The following is a 10,943-nucleotide window of genomic DNA, read 5'->3' as shown; positions in this document are numbered from 1 at the left end:
TTTTATGATGAAAGAGATCAGTCATATTAATATTTTAACAACACTGTCATATTTAGTTAAGATTATGAATGCTGGAGTTTTACCACAGCTTACATTTCTTATCATTACTCAGTGAAGATAGATAGATAGATAGATAGATAGATAGATAGATAGATAGATAGATAGATAGATAGATAGATAGACCAAATGGTATATACAGAAAAGGTAAAGTTAGAGATTTTGCAAATGACTGACACTTCCGGTGGTACCTTTCAAAATAAAATAACATTAACAGACGTAATATAAAGCTATTTGATCTAATAACAGCGTAAACTTGTTTTATTTACGAGTGACTGAATACAAATAAATACTGCTTAGATGTTGTCCATGAACTGAACTGTCAGATTAAAATATGTCTTCGGAGAAGGAGAGCTGTCCTTCCGGATCTGAGCGTATGACGGATTTACGAATGATGAGTTTGGTCCATCTCAAGAGGATCTGCTGAGGTTTCATATGAATCAGTTCCCATTAGTTTGTGTACATTTGGTCTGCAGACCTAAGGCCTGTGCTCATATTACTCTACAAATGTTGTTTTCGTATTAAAGTCACTGTTGTTTCTGTTTTGTTCTCTGATGTTTGCAACAAATAGGTGTAATTTAACTGAAGTTCAATGGCAGACACAGACACAGGATTTAAGAAAGAGAGTTTGCTCAGGATGTTGGAGCTGTCAGCTGTCAAAGCTCGTGCCTGAAAAATTTAAGAGTGAAATTCTCTTAGATCAGATGATTCAGGATGCCAAGTCTTCTGAGGCAAGTCTGAAGTCAAGTCTCGAGTCTTCTGAGGCAAGTCTGAAGTCAAGTCTCGAGTCTTCTGAGGGCAAGTCTGAAGTCAAGTCTCGAGTCTTCTGAGGCAAGTCTGAAGTCAAGTCTCGAGTCTTCTGAGGCAAGTCTGAAGTCAAGTCTCGAGTCTTCTGAGGCAAGTCTGAAGTCAAGTCTCGAGTCTTCTGAGGCAAGTCTGCAGTGAAGTCTCGAGTCTTTGTTTGTGTGACTTGAGTGCGACTCGAGTCCCCATCTCTGGACAGCCGCTGTTACGCCTTCACCTGAGTCCATGTTCACTGGCGACCAGAAGAGGCCGCTCAGCTGTCCTGGTCAAAGAACTGTGTGTGTCACGTCCACATCCATGGACGTCGGAACTATTTTCTGAGGGGGGGGGGGGGTAAGCATGCACACTTATCAATGATTAAGGATTTGATTGGAAGTTATTTTATGATAGCATGCAGTTATAAGAGAACTAGAATGGATGCATCTTTATTGTTAAGTAAATGAAACTTTTGAAAATGAATCTGTACATGCACAAAAGGCGGCTCCTGACAAATTTCTCAGTGACCCGTTCAATGGGTAAATTAATAAGTAACATGTCAGTTGTCACTATTTGTTTTTTATCTGGTCAACTCCAGGCACGTCACCAGACACTTTTTACCGGGAGCCATTCTTCATGACACTGATTCTCCTAATGAGACTCTACGGGACATCCTATAGAAAACCTACAACATATTCGATGAAATAGACAGTTTGAAAATATTTTGGTCTTTCTGATTTGAAGTACTTCAAATGGAGTTCAAAGTAACTCCAAACAGCTTATATTACATATAAAAATATCCGTATTTTGTTCAAATTTGCACAATGTTTCGGTCAACTCCAGCTGTTTTTTCAAAGCACAGTAAATAAACTTGATTTCATTTACATTATAAACATTCACAATGAAAGACAATCACTTTACCACCTTAGGAATGATTGTACTTATGAATACCTGACTGCGTAATGTCAAATTTAAAAAAAACACAAGACTGCCACCGACAGCTCTGCTGGTACAGTATGTTAGGAATGAGGTCTTCTGAGTACTCTCTGTTCCTGAGGACGGCAGCTGCTCTGGGATCAGCTCCACGCTTTCTAAACACTGCCATGATCGATGGAGGAAGGAATGAAAAACTGGCCTGAGCTCAGAGTTTTGCATGATTGTTGGAGCCCGAAATCCTCTAATGTGGACCATGCAGAACTGACCAAGCCTATAAATAAAGCTCACATATTTTAGAAGGCAAGAACAAAGAACCTGGAGAAAACAAGGGGAAGCGTTGTGGAACACAGGTAGGCTCGAAGCTCTTTAGCTTCTTGAAAAGTATTTGACAACTGTTGAATCGTGTCTATGAAATGTATCAATAATTTCAGACAAACATTCCTGCATGCCAGTTTTCCCTCAAAGTCATGCCAGTGTTGCTGTTGCTGTATCTGGTGTGGCCAGCCATGACCTCTTCTGCACAGCTCTCCGTATGTAGCTTTCACTACTCTTTAAAATATTTTTGTTTTTCTCTAGAGGATGAAATTGTATGTTTTAATCAGTGCAAATCACAGACGTGCCTGTTGAAGAGTTTTCATTCCTGTAGGGTCAGAGAGCCGCCATAAATAAAGCCAATTGTGCCTGAAGGGGCCTTGTGTTTTCAGCGCTTCCTCTTTGGTCACAATTAGCGGTTTAAAAACAAAATGTGATTAAAAAAAAAATAATAATAAATCAAGATGTTTTTCCTCATTCAAGGCAAAAGACTCATGCGGTCCGGAGGTTGTGGCTCTCAGGAGCAACATAAGGAAACTGGAGGGCAAACTGTTGATCAAGACTTGGCAGGTTGAGCACCTGCGGATGCACAAATACTTCCAGCCGTTTCAGCCCGTTGTTGCTGGCAGTAAACCTCAAATCGACACAACTCCGGGTGTGAGCCACAACGACAGCCTAGATAAGACACTGGTGAAACCACTTCCACCAGCTGGCAATCTAATTGTCCACGACAAAGGTAAGAAATAGATCAAAGATGTGTGTTCCTTTTCAGTTTAGTTCCAGTTTAAGTGTAAACGACACACTTCATGCAGTTCATGGATCTCATGGATCCAAAGTGAAATTTACATCCCTGGAGCAACAATCGTAAAGGTGATATTCAGCCATCTCTAAGGCCTCTCTCCAATGCCGTCTTCCCAGACTGCTCCGAACTCTTTGACAGGCTGAAACCATCAAGCGGTTTCTACCGCATAAGACCCAAATTACACCAGGAGCCCTTTTTAGTCTACTGTGATATGGAAGATGGAGGAGGGTGGACAGTGTTTCAAAGACGACGGCATGGAAAAGTTGACTTCAGCAGGTATTTAAGCAGAAACTGTAAAAGTGAGGGATACGTATGCTGACCATGTAGTAGAAGCTTACACTTCCTGAAATATCAGCTTCATTCTCATTTTAGAGACTGGGTGGACTACAGAGACGGCTTTGGTGATTTCAAACTGTGGAATGATGAGTTCTGGCTGGGGAATGAGCACCTATATTCTCTTCTGTCTGAAGGTTAGAAATCATCACAATCCCCAATACAGCTAAAATGAAACGCGTATAAAAACAGCTTGGTAATTTATTTTTCTCTTTATTTTCTTTGTCTCTAAGGCAAAAACCTGGTGAAGATTGACCTGATGGACTGGGAGGGACAAAGAAGCCACGCATTTTATGAAAACCTTCGGATCACGGATGAGGCTGTATGAAAAAGAAGTTTAAGAAACTCCTCTTTTGACTTAAGAGGTATGATTCTCCCCTGAACACCATTTGCTCCCTTCAGGATAAGTATCGCCTACAGTACGGGCAGTACAGCGGGCAAGCTGGAGACGCTCTGAGTGGTGGTGGAGGGATGGTGGAGCAGTGGTCGGCCTGTCTCAGTGGCATGCAGTTCAGCACCAGAGATCAGGTTAGTCATTTCTCCCCGCTGCGTATGGCTGTAAGATTTATTGACTGCGTGCAGATGTTGATCATGACGACCTGTCGACGGTGATTGACAGGACAACGACCGCTTCATTCAGGGAAGCTGTGCCCGGGAGAATAAGGCGGGCTGGTGGTTCAACAGGTAAGCCCTTTAAAAATCACTTCCTCCCTTTCACTCTTTCACAAGCATTAGAGATCAAGTTTCTGAATTTGCAAAAAAAAAAAAAACAACTTATAACCATATTAACCTTCTATTTACAGATGTCACGCAGCCAACCTAAATGGAAAGTTCTACCGCGGGGGGAAGTACAAGGCCCAGAATGACAATGGTGTGGTGTGGGGGACCTGGAAAGGCCTTTGGTATTCCCTTAGACACACCGCCATGAAGGTGCGCCCTTTGGTTTTCTTGGATACAGTCGGAAGCGGAGCAGGGGAAATTTAAAAGAACCACATTCACCTGTCAGGCTAAAAGAGAAGGGCAAAAACTGCCTACCATGTTTCAGTTCTTGATGTTTGAATTTTCTCCCTTTAGTTTGTTATCAAACAGGAATAGTACATACTCGTCTTCTTTATATTTTCCTGTCTTCATTTCTGTCTCAAAGTGTATATTAATCTGACATTAAAACAAACACCATTTCAGCAACTTTGCCTCACTTATGTTCATTTTACTGTCGACAAACACAAGAACAGTCTCATACTATGAATCTATTTTGTGCACATTTCAGAACACGAACAGCTTAGATCCCACATTCAAAATGTCCTTAAACTGTAAACTGTATCATAGTTAGGAGTGATGCACAGCAGGACTTCACAGCATTACTGAAACAGCAGACTGAGCAGCCTACGTTCGTAGGACTAACCCTTTTTTTTACTGTGGCGTTGTGAATTCTGTCCTTGAGGTGACTTGTGTTTAACAGTGCAGACGGATGAAGGCATAAGGTCACGTTCAAAGAAACTTATTTAGTTAAATACTGTACAGGTAGTGGGTATACAGAAGAGAAACTGACAAAACACAGTGATTTACAAAGCTTAGCACAACCTTGAAATTTTTATGCATTAATGCATTTAAAAGATATGAAATAAAAAAGGTCAATACGATATGTATCGCTCCCCTCTTCAAAGATAACTACAGTAATGCAAAACAATAACAATCAAACTTGGAAAGCGTTCGGTGTCAGATTGGGGGAAACAATAAATGCAGTTCCTCACAGATGTGGTGCTACAGACCTGTGTTCTACTCCTCCTCCTGCACATATACCGGGGACAGATCTAAGTCCAGCATCCTCTGCTCTGCCTCACTCAGCCTATACGGAGAGCCACTGCTGCTGCTGTAGTCTCCGGACATCGGCAGAGAGCGACAGCTACCTTTCTTCTGCTCTGACGACGAAACATTAAAGCTGGCGCTGCGCTTCCGCCCCTTGACAGCAGAGCAGGACTGAGCCTCTTTCAGTTTACGCGCCAGGATGTTCCTCTGGATAGGTGATGGGCCACGGCGGTTCCAGTTCTGCTCAGCCCGATCCACACTCAGCTGGGTCACTCCGTGTGACCTGGCGGGCCCTGTGACTGGACCGCCAATCCCTGAGACTGAGACTGAGGGTCCGCCTCCACCTCCCGGCTCACCGGCCTTTTTTCTTTCCAAAGTACCGATGAGATCTGCTTTAGCATGTTTCTCAGCTGCTGAAAAGCTGTTTGTGTTTGTTCCTGTATGTTTGGGTTCGTTATTGTGAGAAGGAACTGTTGTCTCTGTCCAGGGCATCTTCTGGTCGTTTCTCTGGGATCTGACTTTAGACCACTCTAAGACTCCATGCTCTGGAATGGAGTAAGAGTGGTGTGGCTGTCTCTCCCATCCTCTTTTGGTCCAACAACTACCTTCCGGAAGAGTTCGAGATCCCACCTGAGAAGAAAAGCCAGTTGCCACATGTTTATTAGTCCTGACAACAGAGTACACTAATGCAATTTCTGAAATCCACATGAAATGCAACAAAATAAATCTATCAATAAAGGCAGGATGAGTGACCTGGGTCATGCTCCTTTCTCTGAACTGTCTGGACTGAGCCGAGGATGTTGGCTGGAGTCTGGTGTCATTAAAACTGGAGGTCCGCCGGAAGTTTGGATTCTTATGATATGCGTTTCCCATTGCAGCATCTCTTCCTCCTCCTCTGAGACCTGCAAACCCACTCCTCTCCACCATCTCCACCCAGTCGGCAGTGCGGTCACGCCATTTTGAGCTTCCCCCACTTGCATGAGCAGAAACAGGAGGACCTAAGACCAGTTCCACTCTGGGACTCAGCCTGTCTGGAGTGACCCTTGGAGTCTGAGTTTGCAGCTGCGACAGTGGAGTTGCAATACAAAAATGGTTGTGGTTACCATCGTCCTGCGGGCCCAAAGGGAGTCCAGAATGAGCAAATCCAGTGGGTGTAGGAACAGGGGAGTTGGTGGGTGAGGCAGATGTCTCTACCATTGTGTCATGGACAGGGCTTGAAGATACATGGTACAGCAGTGTGGCTTCTTTTAACCCCTTCTTCTTCATCTCCTTCAACTGCTGCTGTGCCAGCCGGTACCTAGAGGGACAAGGTGTTTTACTACTGGGAAGCGACAAATTACAATTGATAATAATGACGGTAAACAAAAATCTGAACGTACCCGAATAGTGGTGGCAACACTTTCTGTCTCGTGGGAGAAAGCCTCTCTGGGTCCTGTGTGAGTGGTAGCACGAGGCTCTGTGAGAGAGGCTGACTTCCTAAAGAAGGCCGGTTTTTCTGGGCACCCATGCCCCCCGATGGGCCATGACCATCAGACAGGCTGGGCCTTTGGAGGCTGTGGCCACAGATGGAAGCCTCATCCGATAGCTTGCGCCCCCCAGGCGAATGCATTGAGCTTCTGCGGACCGAGCTGCACTGAGGGGTCTGGCAAAGCTTTCTCCACACAGTCACCACAACAGTAGCCATAATCACAGCCAAGCAGAGGGAAATACCAACCACAACGATCATGTTTCCACCAAGGGGTGCAGCTCCCACAGGCACAGTCGGAAGCGATGGAGAAGAAGAAGGTGAAACTGAGGAGGAAAGAGAAGCAAACAGTCTTCAAAACAGATGGAGGGAGCTCATCTTAAAACTAAAAGCTGGATGCACAAATGGAAAAAAGACTGCTTATAGTATAGAGTCGTACATTAACGTCTATAGACAAAAAGAAACAATGAACAGTAAAGAGAAATTGAGACCGGATGTGAAGAAACTGACCAGCGCAGTCCTCCAGGGAGCAGAGGGACTGCTCCTTCACCATGCCAGTGCACTGCAGGCCTCGCACACCGGAGGGCAGTAAGCACTCACGCGCTCGCTCCCTCACCCCCTCCCCACAGCTCACACTGCACACACTCCACGGCTGCCAGGGTCCCCATGACTCTGAAGAAAACAGTGAAAATATCAATGTCAGATTAGTTCGTTACAAGACTTAATCTTGCATAGATACTTTCTGAGTCACACAGATGATCTCATGCCAACAACCATAATAAGCTTCAAGTTCAATTAACATTATTAGATTATGTTCTCTTTTTCCTTAAGGCCTGGATTGGTCACAAGAGATTTTTACTGTTTTTAGAGAAAAATATAGAATATTTTAGGTAACTGAGGCAAAATCATTTGAAAGACTATTTTTTTTGGAACAAACAAGCACAAATAATGGAATAACCATAATTGCAAACTAAAAATGAGGTAAAAAAAAATTCACGTTCATCATTCCTCGACGTTCATCTATAAAATTTTCAACAAGCAGCTGAGTTTTTATCCACTGCTGTGTTTAAACTATCAGGGATAAACCGCAGGAACCTCGGAGCAACAAAAATAAGTATGAAGCATGACAAATGTAGTTCTATAAAACCTCACCTGCACTCCTGTACACCACCAGACAAGTCTGCGCTGGACTAGGGGATCGACTGAAGTTGAAAACAAAGCGAAAGCAATACTTATTCCTTCCTGGGTAAAAGACAGAGCAGTTGAATTCTGTCTCATTCTCTCCCTGAGTCAGCCAGTTGTATGCCAGAGGAGGAGAAGAGGGTTCCTCTGCTCCAAACCCCATCGCTGCAGAAGAAAGAGCCACACCTCTTCCAACACCCTTCTCACTGTACAGCAGAACTTTGCCATTGATGTGAGCACATGGCGGAGTTATCATTTTAACAGTCATTGTCCCCTCACAGCCACTCTTGTATGCGCTGGCATTTTCCACCAGCAGTTTATAGGAAAATATACGGGACAGGTAAAGAGGTGCAGAGCTCTTCACCTCCTGTGCTGTATGAGGGGACCGCAGAGCCACTCTTATGAAGTCTCTCTCCGTGAAGGGGAAGGCACAGGACAGCTCAACGCTCTGGGAACGGAGGGGTTCAATTGGTAGCCGTGTGCGAGCTCGAACCTTGTCGATGCTGTTTCGCCCAATCTGGTTGTACTCCATGTAGCTGACTTCTAAGAAGAGAGCAGAGTCCACACCGCTGGTGCAAGCCTGAAAATGTTCATTAGTGGATATTCCAACCTGAAGAGAGACAACAGAAGAGAAGGGCAACAATGAAATTGGTCAGGACCTTCAAAAATAACACAACATTGACAATGGATTTGTCTCACCTGAAAAGATCCTGAGTGATTTCCTGCTCTTTCCACAGCAATGTGAAAGGTGGGCCATTGTACTTGCAGTTCTGAACTCCACCACCAGGTAGAGCTCTCTGTGCGACCGCTGTCTGTTCCATTATTATGAGAAATGGTGGTGATGCTGGTCTGCCTCAGCAGGAACCGGAAAGTTCCTGTGTACAGGAAGCAGGAACAATCGAACTCCACCCTACCGGCCTCTTGGTTGCTGGGGAGAATCCTGCTCAGAACTGTGTGGTTGGTTTCCATGTTGACTAGAGAGAGGGTCGTGTTGCAGATGGTGCTGCTGTTGGATTTAGTGCTGAAGTCCACAAATACACTGCCATTGCTCAGGGCAACATGGAAGGAGGGCCAGATATTGAGCCCTGCAAAAGCTTCAAGAGAGAGTGTACAAAAGTAGAACATGAAAAACACAAAGAAATGAGAAAGCCAGCCATACCCAAAATGTAATGTGTGGCCTGAATGAAAAGTGGAATTCAAATTAGTACTTTTAACTTTAGTTGACAAATCTTTTAAAGCGCACAGAAAGAACAGTAAACTGAGGTTTTCAGTGGATTATTAGTTCAGTTTGCTTGCCACCTCACCAAGGTGGATCAAATGAACTAAAAATAATTCAATAGTAGCACGGACACGGCTGATTCCCACAAGCAGTTAAGAAGCTGTAGTAGTGGGAAGATCCACACATCATGCAGGCAGCAAGGGAAACAGCTATGGCAACTGCTTATCAGTACACGCACAGTGTTTTAAGAGCGACTTTGCTATGGAATATGCAAATCATCACAGAACAAAGATAACAGAAGAGGAAGAGGCTGGCCCTACATTACATTGTATTCACTCACCAACTTTGTCTCTCTGCTCAGCTTTCCCCTACTGATTAAATGTGAGCTCTCAGAGATAGACCTCCTGACCTACAGCATATCAAAACTGGCATGTATCCCTCCTCTGTTGAATTAAGATTATTGCTGTTTACACATGGACTGGTGACACTCACCATATCCCATGAGCGCTAGAAGGAAGGGCAGCAGTGAGACAGCCTGTGGCATTCCGATGTCTGTGCCTCCTTTTACTTCCACACCACATGACCATCTTATTCCACCATCTGTCACAAAAAATCAGGAAGATAACCAAAAGATAAACAAAAAAACAAATATTCCACATGAAGGCTGCATCTTCGGCAAGGAGGTTATTCTGAGGGATGGGAAACGGGAAGGCTAGAGTATGAAACGGTGAACTTGAGTTTTCTGGATTTATAGGTGCGTCTTCCTCTTCCTTTCGTCCTCACAATGGGTACAAGGAGCTGTCGTCATCACACAAGCAAAGTTTCCCAAAGGGGCATTGTTCAAAACAAAGGGCCAAATGTTTGTTTGGTTGGATGCAAATGTTTTGTTATTTTTATTTCCGTTTCCTCCAAAAAAAAACAAATCCCTCAGGGTCAGACAACTGACCGTGTGTCCCCCTACCACCCAACAGAAATGTGGAAGAAGGGGCTTCAATTGGGAAAAGCTGCAATAACATCCAGGATGATACACGTGTGCCTCCTCCTGTAGCATGTCTTTCTTCGTCATTAGGCCTTGGTCTTTATTGACTATCAAAATATGAGTTAGAAGTTCACGCAACCACAAAATCTTTGTAAGGAAACTTCATTCTCCTTCTCATACACGTGCGATCTGTTTATTACTTGTTGCCCTTGATTGATACTAATTTGCTGGGGTCAAAATGTATTGTGTTCTTTGAAGTGGTCGAGATCTATAGTACACGACGCCTGAAAATCATCTCATAGTCAGACATGTGTGACATGAATGTAAAGAAATACTTGAAGAATTCTTGATGTTACACATCTATTGAGATTTCAGATCGACTTAATACACGACTGTCACTTACTTCAGCAAACAAACAAAAAAACAAATGAGGACAGCAAAGAAAACAATGCCTGTCAGTGTGTTGAGTCAGCCGGACTATATCAAATGACGCTTAATGTTCCAACGAAACGTAGCGCCGTGGATTATTACTAATCAGTACCCATGCTCCTCGATTCATTGCTGTAGTTTATCAAAAATAAATAAAAGAAAGTTGAGTAAAATCTCAACCAACAAGTTGGGTTGCGCAAGCTCACTTTTGTTCCCATTCACCAGGTGAATGCGTGTGGGGAGGACTTTCCTCACCTCTCTGGAAACCTGTCGTTTAAAGTGGACCTAATGGTGGTCCTACTTGGAAAATAAAGTTGTTGTACTCACACGTCGAGTTGACTTCTTCTTCACGGTATTTATTCCTCGCAACTTTTCCCAACGCAGCATCAGTGACAGTCACTCCGTGTCCTCGCAGCACATTGTTTCTTCACCCTGGTGGGCTGCCAGCAGCACATTTCAGCACACAGCCAGCGGAACAAACCCAACGGAGCTCCGAAGCGCGCGCAGCTGAGGCACAGAGCGCGTGCAGCCAAGACCCGCGCGCAGACAGTCACTCAACGATACATAGCAGGGCACAGTGAATCTCTTTTTTTATGATATATTCAAAGTGTAGGCTACGTTTGCTTTTTACCCCTCACGTGAA

At 44.1% G+C, this 10,943-nt stretch overlaps 2 protein-coding genes across 2 annotated transcripts; one reads left to right on the top strand and one right to left on the bottom strand.

Annotated features, from left to right (window-relative positions):
- Positions 1-2,093: 2,093 nt before the first annotated feature.
- On the top strand, positions 2,094-4,358 carry fgl1b (fibrinogen like 1B). Its single transcript, XM_075487579.1, has 9 exons — positions 2,094-2,123; positions 2,205-2,303; positions 2,569-2,821; positions 3,004-3,163; positions 3,260-3,357; positions 3,454-3,542; positions 3,623-3,748; positions 3,840-3,904; positions 4,024-4,358. Exons 2-9 carry the CDS (start codon positions 2,241-2,243, stop codon positions 4,202-4,204), a joined length of 1,035 nt encoding a protein of 344 aa, XP_075343694.1. The 5' UTR covers positions 2,094-2,123; positions 2,205-2,240; the 3' UTR covers positions 4,205-4,358.
- Positions 4,359-4,702: 344 nt separating this feature from the next.
- On the bottom strand, positions 4,703-10,777 carry thsd1 (thrombospondin, type I, domain containing 1). Its single transcript, XM_075487578.1, has 8 exons — positions 10,628-10,777; positions 9,385-9,492; positions 8,373-8,767; positions 7,644-8,283; positions 7,002-7,163; positions 6,406-6,817; positions 5,780-6,323; positions 4,703-5,656 (listed from the first exon to the last, which is right to left on the bottom strand). The coding sequence occupies exons 2-8, from the start codon at positions 9,434-9,436 to the stop codon at positions 4,997-4,999; spliced, it is 2,865 nt and encodes a 954-aa protein (XP_075343693.1). The 5' UTR covers positions 9,437-9,492; positions 10,628-10,777; the 3' UTR covers positions 4,703-4,996.
- Between the last annotated feature and the right edge of the window lie 166 nt (positions 10,778-10,943).

This window comes from Odontesthes bonariensis, chromosome 16, assembly GCF_027942865.1.
Source record: "Odontesthes bonariensis isolate fOdoBon6 chromosome 16, fOdoBon6.hap1, whole genome shotgun sequence".
Lineage (NCBI taxonomy): Eukaryota > Metazoa > Chordata > Actinopteri > Atheriniformes > Atherinopsidae > Odontesthes > Odontesthes bonariensis.
The sequence above is the reverse complement of the archived record's forward strand: the minus strand, read 5'-3'. Positions and strand labels throughout refer to the sequence as shown.